The sequence below is a fragment of the Excalfactoria chinensis genome, chromosome 16 (genome assembly GCF_039878825.1).
Source record: "Excalfactoria chinensis isolate bCotChi1 chromosome 16, bCotChi1.hap2, whole genome shotgun sequence".
Lineage (NCBI taxonomy): Eukaryota > Metazoa > Chordata > Aves > Galliformes > Phasianidae > Excalfactoria > Excalfactoria chinensis.
In genome coordinates this window covers 8,892,816-8,908,633 of record NC_092840.1, presented here as the reverse complement: position 1 = coordinate 8,908,633, position 15,818 = coordinate 8,892,816, and the positions used below count along the sequence as shown (strand labels likewise).

The 15,818-nt window shown below is 38.1% G+C and overlaps 1 protein-coding gene across 32 annotated transcripts in view; it reads left to right on the top strand.

Annotated features, from left to right (window-relative positions):
- The window catches only part of RIMBP2 (RIMS binding protein 2), an 84,210-nt gene that overhangs the window by 45,970 nt on the left and 22,422 nt on the right, over window positions 1-15,818 (top strand). For 21 of the 32 annotated variants that reach the window (XR_011905460.1, XM_072351547.1, XM_072351552.1 and 18 more), the window contains 10 exons: window positions 1,109-1,213; window positions 3,370-3,420; window positions 5,146-5,166; window positions 7,970-8,174; window positions 10,369-10,520; window positions 11,173-11,249; window positions 11,759-11,868; window positions 12,281-13,090; window positions 14,816-14,967; window positions 15,307-15,774. Coding sequence is in view for 31 of the 32 variants with exons in the window: in XM_072351547.1 (XP_072207648.1) it covers window positions 1,112-1,213; window positions 3,370-3,420; window positions 5,146-5,166; window positions 7,970-8,174; window positions 10,369-10,520; window positions 11,173-11,249; window positions 11,759-11,868; window positions 12,281-13,090; window positions 14,816-14,967; window positions 15,307-15,774 (2,148 nt within the window). In the remaining variant the exon portion in view is untranslated. The remainder of the gene's footprint in view (window positions 1-1,108; window positions 1,214-3,369; window positions 3,421-5,145; window positions 5,167-7,969; window positions 8,175-10,368; window positions 10,521-11,172; window positions 11,250-11,758; window positions 11,869-12,280; window positions 13,091-14,815; window positions 14,968-15,306; window positions 15,775-15,818) is intronic. The other 11 variants (XM_072351544.1, XM_072351556.1, XM_072351562.1 and 8 more) reach the window with 1 other exon arrangement.

Genomic DNA, 15,818 nt, shown 5'->3' with positions numbered 1-15,818 from the left:
GAGTGATGCTAGTTAGCAAAACAGGCTGTTTGTTTAGTTGAGAGAAGAATTGAACCATCATTTTTGGTTATTATTAAATACACTCTAAATAATAAGCCCAGTTAGAAATGCTTACAGCCTCTCAGTGCTGTCCTTCTTTGTGGTTTAGATGTAGCGGAGAATTAACAGCTCCTAAAAAGTTACCAATATGCTGTATGCAGTTTTCCCTGGTACACAAAAAGATATTTTGGCCTGTTCTAGACAACTGCCACCATATATTTCTAAGTACATATTGTAAGAGGTTCTGTGTAATAGCTCATGGTGCTGCAGATAAGGCATTGTGTCTCAGAACAGAGTGTTAGAATATGTAATTTAGAAAATAAAAGTCTGTAATACCCGTTTCGCCAGAAAAGATAACAGAATCTATAGTGATCTTTCTTAACGCCCATTTATTATAAAAACAGGGTGTTTGTTACAGTGCTGTTGAGAGAATGATATTAACCTGTAATGAAAAAGATTTCTATCTACAAAGGGTGCCTTGACATTGTTCAGCTTCCCAAGAACTGTGCCTCAAACCGCTTTGAATCATTAGCAGTAACTGTTCTTAAAACTATTTTTTAAGCGCTGTGAAATCATTTTATTTTTTCTAAATCTGTTTTTGTTTGGGCTCTGTGTAATTTACTAAAATTAGTGAGCGGAGAATAGCAAAAGTAAGCTATTTTGGGGGGGGGACATCATTTGGAAGACAGAAACAAACTCAAGATAATGAGGCAGTTAGGGAATTGTCAAGCTGTTTGTTTTTCTGAGCTTTACTTAGGTTAAAACGTCACATAAAAAATGTAACTGATGGATAAAAAGGCTTCTGTTCACTTAGGCATCATAGAGGCCACAGTGCTGGCAGTGACAGTCAGATCTCCTAGAAGAGATTGCTGTCAGAATACCTGAGTTTAGCAGTGACCGTATTCATCTGGGTACTGAGCAAGCTAAGATTCTTTTCAGATTCCTTTTTGTCTAAAAGTGATAGCAGAATGTTTTTATGTTGAGTTTTGACCATCTGCATTCCTGGCAGTATGTTTGTCTAAGGTATGTTGAATCTCCTGATAGTTTTGTATTCCTTTCTTTGAAACAGCATATGCGAGAGGCTGCTGAACGGCGGCAACAGCTGGAGTTGGAGCATGAGCAAGCCTTGGCTGTCCTCAACGCCAAACAGCAGGAAATTGAACTCCTGCAGAAGGTAAGTGAAGGAAATGAAAGCAAGATGCAACAGCAAATTACAGTGACAAAGCACACTCACAAAAGTCTCTTGGTTTAAAGAAACTAAATCCACAGCTACATAGCTAGTCCTGTTTTCACCTCAAAATCGGAGCCCATCTTGCTTGCCTTTATATCAAGCTTGGGAATATTTTTGTACAGCCTTTTAATTTTGTGGTAATTGAAATGCAGAGAATTTACCGTTCCCTTGTCGGTTTGATTAACTGGAACAGTTAATCATTCTCACTGACACTGACTTAGGATTTCTTTGATTTCCTCTTCTAGTCACTGGTGAATCACACTACTTTTCCCCACTGTATTAGATTAATGTAACTCCTCGTCAGGGTCCTTACACGTTACAGTTGATATTCTCCATGAACTAAATGGCTGTTTAAGTACCTGCTTGTTACACTTGTTCTTTAGTTTGCAGTTAGATGTATTTTATCACAGTGGATCTTCTCAATATTCATTATAATACATAAAAACATGGTATTGAATTTCACTTTTACCAAAGTCATTTGAAGTTTTGAAATTAAATAAATGTTCAAATATTTATTCTTGCTATCATTTTCTAACATTCTAGTAACAGAATATTACAAGGGTCTTGTTACGTTACAGATTGGCTGTAAAATCCACCCTGACAATTCATATATGCACTACATAGAGGTGTTTAAGAAATGATTCGCCTGAACATTCATCCTAGGTCTCTGCACACTCATTTTGAGACTGACATGTCTTAATTCTTCATGTGATTAAGTTGCTGTTATGTCTTTTAAAGTTATTACTGCCTTTCATGATAAGAGTCTGTGGCAACTGCAATGAAAATCCTACCTATCATATCTCTTGAGGAAAATCTGCTTGTGATACTTATGCTATATACTGTTCTCAAAGCAAAGAAAGGGTTACGGGAGCTTTTAGGGGTAGCTTTTTTTGTTGTTAATGGCGGTATTTGGAGATTTTGCTCATTTCCTTTTTTTTTGGTGTATTGTGTGTGTATGTGCTAGTCTTAGCCTTTTCATGCTCAAATTCTCTCCATCAGAGTCATGATGGGATGAATCGCAGAATTTTAGACATTAAAAAAATGCACATTACTAGCAGAGCTTGATGCATTTGCAGCCACATTTTGATATTATAAATAACCATTCTCTTCTTTATGTGTGTACAGACTCTTCAGATTATCAGCCTAATAGGAAGAACGTAATATTGTTGATCCAAGTTCTGTGTTGAAGGGGAATCAGATGGTCTTCTTCTCCAAGAATCCTTAATATAAGACAGTCTGATGAAAAAGAGAGATAGTTATTGACACAGCTTTCCTAACCATTTATCAATAACTCATATCCTGGGTAGATTTTATTAAACTTGTTGTGATGGATAACACCGGGCTTTCTATTACCTGCTATCATATGTTCACTAATGCTCCCTGAGCCATTATTGTATCAGGTGCTAGCAATAAGATTCATCTCTGTAGTGCAGGAAGTGTGTATGACTGTGTGTTCAGGGCCAGAACAGGTTTTATTACCATACGTCACTGTGAAGTATAGTTTAAATATGTGGTTTTTGTTGTGACTTTATGGCCTGACCAGCTTCTCCCTCTTTTCTTCTTTGGGCCAGTTGAAGTCTAAATGTTGTACTTCCATTTATGGGCAACCTTTCTTATGGTTGTCTTTAAGTGTTTTGTGGGATGGTGCTGCGTGTAAAGAACAAGTTTAATTTTCTTGTCATCTTTTTGCGGCACGTGTATTAGATTCTACTCTGAATCTCCTCAAATACAGAATTTACTGAAACAGTTCAGTTTATTTTAGAGGGTTTCAGAGATACTTGTGATCCTGCAGTGTGTTGAGTATGCTTGTCTTGGCCAAATAAATACTGATGCTATTAGGTTTCACTGAGATTCTGTCTCCAAAAATAAGGCAGATAGCTTGGTGGCTTAGAACCAAAGTGCTATAGTAGATTGCCCTAGCCAGCCCTCCAAGACAGTAAATTGATTTGGATTTGAGTATATGGTATGCTACTCTTTGTGGTTAGAACATACTGTCTATGACATGACTAATTGATTTTTCTGTTCACTTTTCTTTTGTTTTTTGGTTTTTTTGATTGTTTTTTGTTTGTTTGTTTGTTTTTTCAATTTGCATAAATAAGGCTCAGGTTGAAGCTAAGAAGGAACATGAAGGAGCAGTTCAGTTGCTAGAGGTAAGAGGATACCTTTTGTGTTTCTTGTGGTTGTGGAGGTTTCATTCTGAAGGCGATAATAGTATCATCAGTTCTGAAAGATTCGATTCTTTAATCCTGCCTCTAATCCTATTGCTTTGTGTCACCCACAGTGGCCTTTCTTAGCATTTCCCAACTGTGCTGAAATATATTTCTGGAGTTTACCAGTGACTGTATCACTTATTAAGCAAACACTGTTAAACAAATTAAACTTTGAGAGATTATTCAGGTGGCAGGCATTAGTAAATTTTAATGCACTAAATGCCTGCATATATTAAGGCAACATTGTCCATAACGATGCATTAAAACCTTAGTACTGTCGCTAGGAATTGCTCATAGAAATTGCTTTCTTAGCACAGGGTACTTTCAGAAAATTTATCTTCAGGAAAAATCTGGTAATCTGGTCTGTGCCTGAGGATACAGAAATAGTTGTTTCTAGCAGAGAAAAGACATGAAGAATAGGAGCAAATTCTTACTCCCGTTCAGAAACCATGAACTTTGATGTCAGTTTTAGTTGGAATAGGGCAAGGTTTGTAAAACTTGACTGCCTTCAACCAGAGTGAAATTTTTACAGTTTTTAAACTGGGACATTTAAAGTAATGGTACATACAGATGTGGTAAAATGATGTATGCAAACAGTAACAGCCCTTGTGTTCTTGTATTCCCTTCCCAGCTGTTTAGAAATGCATGATGTTCCACAGTGCTGTGTAAGGTAGTACATACAGCAGAAATCAGAACTCCTGCAAAAAGGTCCCTGCAGCAAATAATTCCTTCCTAGATTTTCAAAGCTAGACTCAACAGATTCTTTAAGTTCCAATTATATCATTTGATGCACTTGGACAAGGTAAAGTGTGATGAAATATGGACACAGAAGTAAATAACATTGCCTGTTATCCTTTTTTTTCTTCACTTTTTCACACATAATAGGTATTCTTATGATAACTAGCAAACTAGTTTTCTGCATGAGGAAAGGAAGAAGCATTAAATGCATATTAATTTTTAACATAACTTACAAACCTAAAGAACATACAGTACCATGGACCAGGTATAGCAAATGCATTTGTCAGTCTTTCACTTAGAAATCTGTTTTCAGTGATTTCTTCTCATGGTAGTTATTCTGTCAATGTGTTTACAATTGGAGGAGATCGTTTGGATACATCAATAATCTCATTAAAAAAATGTTTAGTTACTTAAAGTTATATGTCCAGGGGAAGGATTTTACTCATATGCTTTCATTATTATCATATATATTAAATTTCTGCCTTTAAGAATATAAGATAATAATTTAATGTCTGGTGGAAAGTATATGATGCAGGAAAATGTAAGTAGAAACAAAGGAAGCAAGTGATTATTTATCTCCCTCAAGCTAAACAAAATTCCTATTTAGCTGATTTGTTTGCAAACTCTGATTTGCATAACCCCATCAAGGTTTCTTAAGCTTTTGCTTTTTGTTGCCTTAAACCCATTGATTTTGTTTATTTATCTGCCTTTTGCAATTCAAGATCAGCAGTTGATATTGATTTCTGAACCCTTCTATAGTGTGATTCGCGTTAATGCATGTTTGGTTTGTATACCTGTTACCTGTTTCAATGTATTTTACTTTGAAATGCTAAAACAAAAGTGTTCAGAACTGTCTTTATTTCTTTATTTCATATATCTTATTTTACTGTGTCTTGTTTGGAATTTATTGCTTTGCCCTTCATCCAGAACACCCTGGACAGCATGCAGGTATTTTAGGGCATATATTCTCCATTCCCTGTGCTGAATCCTGCATCTTTCCCCTTAAAATGAATACAATAGTCCTGTCTAACCTTGCATGGGATGCGTGCTAAAACCATTGTTATGCAAGCATGCTTGGCATTGATTAGCCTGATACCAAATCATCAAAATCAGATCGTTTTTTCTTCAAATATGGTATGTTTCAATGAGGAATAAGGCACCGTTTCTGAAATAAACTTCTGATGAGCATGCCCACTAAGAATGGTTTGATAGTTTATTCAAGACTGTAGCTTTCAGGCTGTGGATTTTGTTTGAATTCAGATTGTTTTGTAATTTGTACAAAGGTAGTTTTATGTTTTCACCTTGGGTTGATTCATTAAGGCCCTTACTGAAAGCCATTGCTTCTACATAAATAGTTAAGCTACGGAATGACTTACTAGTCTGAATTCAAACCGTCCACTAGAAAGCTGGTCATCATCTTATCCGTCTTGTGCAAACAATATCTGTCTTGTAATAGATGAAGTCTGCTTCGTTTTATATTAAGCTGTTTCTCACCATGTATTTTAAGAGAAAATTCCCAAGTCCAAAGTGAAGTACATTAAATATAGTCTGCAGTCAGGTCTGTCTTTTAATATAGAGGCTGCTGTAGGTGGGTTCAGTTTTGTCTAGGTCGGGTAGACATTGCACTTCTGTGTACTGAGATCGATTTCACAGGCAGTGCCATGATAAAGAATCCAAATGCAGTTCTGCAGTGACATATAAGAACATGAGTTTTCTACAGGAGAGTGTCGGGCTAATTAGCAGTAAACCAAGCACCTCACTGAAGGTCAGTATGTATCTCAGAGAACTGAATAACTTGCTCTAAAACTTTCCTTTGGAAAGCAGAGGATCTAAAAACACAGATCATTTTACTGCATTGTCCATTTGATGTTCTTTTAAAGCTGCACATAGATGTATCATTCGTGCAGCAAAGTGACAAGTAGCAAAGGCTCACATTTTGGTTGCTGAAAACCACAGTGAAACTATAAAATCAAACAAAGCATTTAATATTTGTGTAAAACTCTCACAATATCTCTCTATATTATTGTTATGTTTCATAATCAGTCAGATAGATACACTGAGACTCCTTTAGCATAATTAAATTCATTTGTGTTTTTATCAGTGCAAAGAAATGGCGTCCTCACAATTAATTGTGGCTGTAGAAATCTATTTATTACAAAAAAGGAACAAGCCAAAGCACAATCTTCAGTGAGAAATTTGGGCTTTTCTGTTCTTTCAGGGACTGTAGGGAACATTTCGTTTACCCTCAGTTGTTTCAAGACCCTTGTATTGGTGTTATGTAATATATGTAGTTTTATTCCTATGCAGTACGTGCGTTTCTTCTCATATGACCTGAGAAAATCTTCCACTTTCAAGAATAAGAAACTTGTAGTACAGTTGAATGAATCTTATCAATATCCAGCCTTCCTTTGTTAGCACAGCTGTTTAACTAGGCATATGCTAAAAGGGGGATTTTAATGAAGGAATATGATATTTGTTTATCATGAAGCGCAAGATTAGGATGTAATGCATCAGCTTTCCACAAAAGGAGCCTATTACTGCCTCTGTTGAACTGTGTCTGCTTGCAGTGTTTGGGTCACAGCACAGGAGACACGAGTGCTCCCTGTGTCTCAAACATCAGTCTTTCTCTGGCATGTTTCCAGTGTGCAGGCCAAATATTTTCCCCTACAAGAAAACAGGACTTCACAAATGATGTTCTCAAGAATTTTGCTCGTTCCTCAGCTTTCTCAACAGGTGTTAATTAATATATTCCTTCTTATCTGTCTGGGTAATCTCATTGAGAGTTTTAGTTCTTCAGGTGTATGCAAGCAGGCTGCTTTATAGACACAGATTGGAATTTAAATGCACTATATTGAAAACTTTAATATATTTTTAATTCAGTTGGTGCAGTAAATATACAGCTTTGGGTGAAATAAAATAAAAGGTGTTTGCCACTCTTTATTAGAATTAAATCCCTGGATTCCCAAGTCCTTTATTGTTCCTCTCAGCCAAGGAATCATTCCTTTCACTTACCCTAGCCATCCTTTTCCATGTCAAGATTTCTTAGACTGTACGCAGGCAGATTTCACAAGTCAGCCCAGAAACGTACCCTTAATTATGCTTTGTTACTTCCTGATGCCTCAAAATTAAAACAGAAGTGTTTGCCCACAGTGATATTTTTGTACTTCTCACAAGCTTGCAAACAATCTCCTCTTGATTGGTGTCTGGATTACTTCTGTGTGGTTTGGCACGTACCATAAGGAACAGTATTTTTGAAGGGGAATTCAGCCAGTAGCTAATCCTACATTCTGCATGAAACACTTTTTTGCTGTTCTTGTTGGTTTTTAACGTATAAGTGTTTATTTAGCAATACGGGATGATTCACCTTATTAGCTGAGGATGGGCAAACCTCAGAGAAATACCAAAGATTTTAAGAACATTGGAAAGGGATACAAAGGTCACAAAGCTATAGGTTGTGTTTGAAGGTGTTTTTGGCACTGATGTTCTTAGCACTGCCGAAAAAAATACGATGAGGAATTTCCACTTTGGAAACTGGGAATTAAGTATTTACCCCAATACCGCAGAGCTGCTAAAAGGTTTTCTTCAAAATGTGAGAACTTAGGGGGAATAAAAGAAAATGGAGCAACAATCAGTGGGTGCATTTATCTCATAGTTTGCCTATCCTGGATTCCTGGTTCTTGCTGAAAATTGGTCCCTATTACAGCCAGCTCTGATCTCATTTAAACGTCTGTGTTTTGCCTTGCTTGTGCAGGCCAAGGTCCGAGAGCTAGAGGAAAAATGCCGGACACAAAGTGAACAATTCAACCTCTTGTCCAGAGAGCTAGAGAAGTTCCGGCAGCAAGCAGGGAAGATTGATCTCCTGAGCAGCAACTCACTGACATCCTCAGATATCTCTGGTTCTCCCAGTAAATCTCTGTCCCAGTTAATGAATGGAATAGCCACTTCTTTAGGCAAAGGTAAGGATGAGCATTTTATTTGCAGATCTGTTCTGCCCTGTGGGTTTTAAGATGCCATTCAGTTATGTAAATAGAGTTAGATTATACAAATGGAAGACAGAATTTGATCCTAATTCTGTTTTGTGACTTGTTTCAATTTCAGAGTATTTCTTATACCTTTACTGAGATTATTCTAGTTACATTCAAGTGCTGCTTGAAGCAAAACTTTCTTTAATCACTGTTGGGTGTAGTGGTAAAAAACCTGTCCGAAGAAGTTTCTACTTCTTTTGAAAGTAGAACACCATATAAGTGCCTTGTTGGAAAGCCTTTTCAGTGTTGGGACAAGGGTTGGTCTGCTCTCGCATTTAATTATTCATGGAGAAAGAAATATATTATATATATATTATATATATACACATACATTGTATTGAACGCTCAATAGAGAGTGTGTTTTGGCCAGATCTGTTTTGATTTCTTGCTAGGCCATCGTTGGCTGTTGCCAGAGGCAGCTACTCCTCCTAACTGCACATCTTTGTTAACTATTCATTATTCATAAGAAACTTCAGGGCAAGAGGTTACTTGAGGACACCTGAAAGGAACTGGCATGTAAATTATTGTGTTGGACTCCGCACAACAATCTAACGTTGTTATTGAAGCTGAGAAGTCTACACAAAAACAATTAAAACTTAGCTTAGTATCACCCATGATAGATTATTTTGTACAACTATTAATGCAATGAAACACTTTCCTATTGCCAGGTAATTCCCATAGCCTACAAATCCTCCCCAAATTGTTTTAGAACAGATAGAAAGAGGAACTGCAGAGACAAAATAGCCTTTTCTTATTAGTGTTATTTTTTCTTCCTAAGCTTCTAGAAAAATTCTTAAGCTTAGGGCCTAGAAATCACAAATCATTTCCCTACCACTATAGATGAGTGCTTATTTTTGGTGAAGGGTGCTACGCTCACTGTGAAACCAACTCAAAAGGAACCAAGGTGACATCCTCCTTTCATTTCACTTCAGTAACTTTGTAGTTTGTATAGCTTAGATTTTGAAAAGCAAAATTTTAGCTGTTAGACTCACTGCTGTGCTACATTTGACTCTGTAGGCTTTTCTGGAGCTGCAAATCAGCCATGTGGATATTAAAGTGCATTAAATAGAGAATTTAAAGGACATTATCTGATGACTGTAAGAATTTAGTAGAAATTTCCTTACTAAGACCAGGATTAGCTGTTGATGTCTCCAGGGACAGGATTTTCAAACCAAAAAATATTTTAAAGTTAAGGTAATCAAGAAGTATTGCACTGTTTCCTGCCCTATAAGAGTGTCTACTAAGAACTCAAGGTAAATTTTATGTGCCCTACTGTGCAGGTGGAAAAAAAAATTAAGGAAACTGAGGATTTTTTAATATCTTGCTTTTGCTGGAGTTCTTCTTGGCAGTCTGTGTTCCTGTCATGGACATCATGCTATATGTGTGCAAAGAATCTTTTTGCACACTCTGTATGTAGCACAACTAATTTAGTAACAAAGCCTGAAAAATCCAGGAGGCTTGAGACCAAACAGTAGCTGTCTTTGAATGAGTAAGCACAGTTGGACTTATAAGCTTGGCGTTGGCAGGCTGGTATGGCAAGCACATTAACAGCAAACAGAAGGAGCTAAGTTGGCTAAAGGTTTCATAATGGGGATGACTTTTCTGTTATATATATGTATATATATATGAGAAAGATTCCAAGAGTCAGAAGTGTATCCTTTACTAGCCAGGGGGTTGCCCTAAGCAGGGCTGATTGTAATTAATCTTCTATGTGACGACTTATGTTTCCCTTTGGTCAATGTGCTTAAGCTATCCTGCTATAAATGACAGTGTTGCAGGGAAAATTAATCATATTGGACTAAGGAACTAAGGAATAATAATAATAATAATAATAATAATAATAATAATAATAAAGAAATCTGATTGTATATTTTGGAGGTTCAGTGTAATAAAGAGGTTCCAGTGGTAGTTCCTAGTGACATGTCTGGGAAGCTTGTCATTCTATAGCAAAATAATTGCTGTTCAGGCTTTTGGCGGAACTGGACAGGAAATGCAGATGCCAAGCACACATAGATCCAGGGATAAATACAGGACAAGAAACAAACAAAAACCTTCTTGTTATTAGTTACCAGTGTTTCTTTTGAAAGCGATCATTTATTCTCTTACGTGTTTCATTCACTGCCAGGTCATGAAAGTCCTTCTGGAAGTCGTTGTGTAATTTCGGAGTTTATACGTCCCCTTCAAATATCTGGAGACAAACCAGAACAATTGTCTGTCAAACCTACATTCCTGTCAAAGTCAAGATCTGGTACCCCAAGATGCAGATTTGATTCAGACGTGAGTCTTCTTCAATTTGTTGCTGGAAATGCATGGTCTGGGGCCAGGATCTCTCTTCTTCAGAGACTGGCACAGGATCATCCATCAAAGTTTAAAAAGAAAAGACATGAAAATTCATATTTTCTGGGACAAATTGTGCATGTGACCAGTGGGAATTTCAGAGATTTTCAGAGTCTTGGAATTCCACAGATGTATCTGAGGCTTATCCACAAGCAAATACATACCCTTCAAAAGTTGCCCCCCAAATCTACATGGGGGAGAATATTTGATAGCTGTTGTTGTCCACTTCACTGAAAGTGGTGCATTGGCACCACTATTTATGTATTGTGTTTTCCTAGCAAGGTAACCCATCCCTTAAGAGTTAATTATGAAGAAAAGTGACTTGCTTTAGTATTTTTCTGGGACACTTTTCATCCATACCGGCAACCAAGCAGGGACCTGTTTAGACCAGAAAGTTGTATTTCAGTATTCACTCCGTCCAGACTGTATAATGCTGATTCTAAACCCTTCTAGGTAAAATTGACCAATTTCAATTCATATCAGATTTTTTTTAATTATTTTTTTTTAACTGTTTTGATTTTTTTCATCTCTCAGGAGGAAGATGCATGAAACTTTTAGAAATCTTTTTCTTTTTTTCCTTTTTCTTCTACAGATGGAGAATGATCAGAATTCCAATACCTCGAAGCAGAGATATTCTGGGAAAGTCCATCTTTGTATTGCACGTTATAGGTAACAAAAGTCATTAGCTGGAGCCAATCCTTGTTCCTGGTCAAAACCCAGATGCAAGTATATTTTTAGCAGTGAAGTTTTGACAGGTGGATCAACAGTCTGTGTCTCTGCTTTCTTTGAGCACTTTTTGAGCAGTTAAGTAACAGAATTGCAGCTCTACTCTGGGATGAGTATATGTTTAAACACTTTATATCAAGTTTTATCTACAAGTATTTTTCTTTAGCTGGAGCTTACTGTTTTTGTATGTATTCAACTCATTTCTTGAAGTTTATTGACTTGTGTAATGACTGTCATATAGAACAAGGAGAAGATGAGGACTGGAAGAGCCCTCCCAAGCGATATCTCCTTAATTCCTTTTTCAAAATGGAGATTTAGGGCAGGGTAATAAAAAAAAGACTGCATGACCATCTAAGGTAGCCTTAGAGCTGCACACCTTTTTCACATTAGTATCCAGTTATATGGGGGGCTGTAAATATACTTGCATGTTTTTCATCTGTGCTTCATTGCAGCTATAACCCTTTTGATGGACCAAATGAAAATCCAGAAGCAGAGCTCCCTCTTACGGCAGGAAAGTACCTTTATGTGTATGGAGATATGGATGAAGATGGCTTTTATGAAGGTAGCTCTTTGAATCTGTATATTCATGCTAATTGATGCAGATTTAAATCATTTCAACTGTCAAACACACTCCCTGTGCTCTCCTTCATCTACTATCAAATCAGTTGCTGAAATTAGCCCTATCGTCATTATGTTAATTAACAGATTTTCTGTACCAACAGAGCCCGCTCCTTGCAGGCATAGCTAATTATGAGACATTTTATATTGACAGCTTTTCCTGCTTGGTAGATTTAAGGTGACAAGAAATCTTACTGGCACTTCTGGGTTTTTGCTATGCTGAACTTTTACTTTCTCAGACTCTAAATGCTGTTCACGTACAGTTTTCACCTCTATCTTATGCACTTACTGCAGGGCATTACCATGCAAGAGCTATGCTCCTCAAGGACTTCAGTGACATTTTTCTTTCTCCCCAGGGGAGCTTCTAGATGGACAGAGAGGACTAGTCCCTTCGAATTTTGTGGATTTTGTTCAAGACAACGAGACCCGTTTATCGAGCACGTTAAGCAGCGAACAGGATCAGAATTTCATCAACCATTCGGGTTCTACTTTGGAAGGAGATATCCTGGAGATAAGTCCACCAAGTCACATAGACTCTAGCGTAATCAGCAACGGTGCAGGGACTCTGGATGTGAACATTGATGAAATTGGAGAAGACATTGTGCCTTATCCTAGAAAAATCACCCTTATTAAACAACTAGCCAAAAGTGTCATTGTGGGCTGGGAGCCGCCAGTAGTGCCACCCGGATGGGGAACCATTAACAGCTATAATGTTCTGGTTGACAAGGAAGTACGGATGAACATAGCCTTGGGAAGCAGAACGAAAGCTCTTATAGAAAAGCTTAACATTTCTACTTGTACATACCGAATCTCAATTCAGAGCATTACAAACAAGGGTAACTCAGATGAACTGCAGTGCACTTTGTTAGTTGGGAAGGACGTCGTAGTAGCCCCCTCTAATCTTAAGGTGGACAACATAACCCAGATTTCTGCTGAGCTGTCCTGGCTCCCTACAAACAGTAATTACAGTCATGTCATTTTTCTTAATGAAGAAGAGTTTGACATTGTCAAAGCTGCTAGCTACAAGTACCACTTTTTTAATTTGAAACCCAATATGGCCTACAAGGTGAAGGTCATGGCAAAGCCCCATCAGATGCCCTGGCAGCTTCCCTTAGAACAACGAGAAAAAAAAGAAGCCTTTGTGGAATTTTCTACGTTGCCAGCAGGTTTGGTATCTTTCTCCATATCCCAAACTCTCCAGATACGTTTCTGTGAAAATTCCAGATAAATTAGCCTCTCCTTAGCTTTATGCTGTAATCAGTGTCACTTTCATGAACAGGCTGTAGACTATTAGATTGCTTAATGGTATCTATGACTCATCCCTCTCCTGGATTACTTACTCTCTCCCTTGTTCCTGGGTACGTTTTGGGGAGATAAACTGAAGAAAGACATGCAGAATATCATTGAGTCCTAGAATGTGTTTTATCAGAATAATCTCCACTTGTTTTTCATTAGTCTAGTTATATTAGTTCTGGTACTAATTTATTTTCATTCATATGGACGGCACTGGAAGGAAACAACTATTATTCGTGAAGATTCTGGCTGTGTGGTGAATTAAATTTGTTTGACTTCTTTGTTATTTGGGAAAGGCCTTTCGAGTGAGATTTTTTCAGGCTGAACTCTTTAAGAGCCTTTTACTCCCTCTAGTTGCTGAAGCATGCTAAAGCAATAATGACATGTTCTCTGTTGAGATGCATTGCATTTTATTAAACCAATCTCTGTTACAGGCCCCAAAGGTAGAAATAAAGTCTCTGGGGGTTGTTTGTTGAGAGAATAGAAGAAAGGTGTCTTCTCCTGCAAAGGCAGATGAATGTCACTGACAGAGACAAGATATTGGAACAGATCAGATGCCTTCTTCCTTTAAACTGAAGAATAAATAGTGAATAGATAGTTCAGGCTGTCAGCAAAATAGGGAGGATGAAACTGACTCATAAATCAAAATCTTGTATTGGGAAAAAGGTGGGTTAGGTTAGTTTTACATGCTTCGGTCTTGTTAGTTAAAAGTAGACTAGGTGCAAGGCATGTTAGAAGGAAAAATGTCATGTTCTGCCTGTAGTGTCCTGAACATGACCAGAATTTTATTTCCATCTTTGATAAAGGATTTTAATCTATACTGAAGGATGAAATGCAGTGATAACAAACCACTGAAATGCACTGATGGTTTGCCAGTGTGTCTGGAGGATGAGGCTTGTTTGACACTTACACTTGTATGATGATCTGTTTGGGAGCAGTGAAACCATACAGAATATTTGTAGCTTTCGGTCTCAGTAGAAGAACAGAAATTGGAGGTGCTTTGTTCAATGGAAAAAGCAAACTCTTGGCTACTAAGGTCTGTATTCTCCCAGCTGTTACCTAGGGATGGCTGCTGCTGAAACCTGCTTCTGAAATGCTTTATCATGAAACACTTCCCAGTGTTTGACTGTTAAATTAACAGAACAGGATGCCTGAAATATTCATGAACTAATAAAGTGTATGATGTTTTACTTTGGTTCCTGTCCAAAGTAGAGCTATTTATAGTAGGTGAATGATGTCTTTTAATTAAGGTTGTACTTGGTGTACTATTTCTCTAATGTATGGTAACTGCCTTAAAAGCTTAGTAGATATATCTCTTTCATCAGTGCAGATAAAAAGATGTTGAATCCAGTTGTCTTTACACCAACATATTGCTGATTGAGAAGGTCCCAGTTCTGCCTTGCATCCATCTTTGTGTCAGTGCTTCTGACCTGTGGATCTTGACTTGGAGGCACTGATGGTTGCGAAGCAGAATTCCAGTCATTTCTGTGAATGCCACATGCATTCAGTGCAAAGATACATACCAAAAAGTCACTTGCAGCCGTTTTTCATTCTGGGTGCATTTTCCCCCTCATTTGTCTATTAACATTTTTGTTTAGGTCCTCCAGCTCCACCTCAAGATGTTACTGTCCGGGCCGGGTCCACCCAAGCAACCATACAGGTGTCCTGGAAGCCACCAGCCCTGACAGCAACAGGGACCTCCCACGGTGCCAATGTCACAGGCTATGGTGTTTATGCGAAAGGTCAACGGGTGAGTTCCAGCATTGCAGGTACCATCTACATTAGGTGAATTTCTGCTGACAGGCAAAGGTGTCAATAAATGTGTGATGGGACTTCAATGTGTGCGAGGCTTTCTTGCTTTTCAGCAGTACTCGTTCATTTGTTTGTGCTATATGATCATTAGATTCCTTTCTGTATGCATTTCAGCTTTTGGATGAATGAGTTGGAAGGAATTAAGGCAACAGGTGCTAATTGTTGTGGAGCCCTAATTTTCACTCTGAGTTAAAACTTTGATGGCTCTTCTTTGGTGTGGTTGAATTGGGAGGGTAATAAAACTTCATGCTAGTATGTTGCTTATTTGTGCACACAGGTGGCAGAGGTGATCTTTCCAACAGCAGAGAACACATTGGTGGAGCTAGTGAGACTAAGAAATCTTGAAGCAAAGGAAGTTACTGTTCGAACACTCTCTGCACAAGGGGAATCAGTGGACTCTTCTGTTGCTGCCATTCCATCTGACCTACTGGTGCCTCCATCCCCTCACCCCAGAACTGCTCCCAAATCTAAGCCATTAGCAAGTGCCGGAGCCCCAGAAACCAAAGAAGAACATTTAGGTCCACATTTAAAAATAGATGAGTCATGGGAGCAGACTCGTTCAGCATCCCCTGTTCATGGGCACACACTCGAGCCACCTGCCCCTAACTTTCACAGCTCGCTTCAGGGGAGAAGATCTCCATCGCCTAACCGAATACTCCCTCAACCTCAAGGCACACCTGTCCCAAATACTGTTGCAAAAGCCATGGCAAGAGAAGCTGCACAGCGAGTTGCAGAGAGCAATAGGGTAAGGACCAACTTCTTCTTGCAGCTTTTGGTGCTTACTTTATT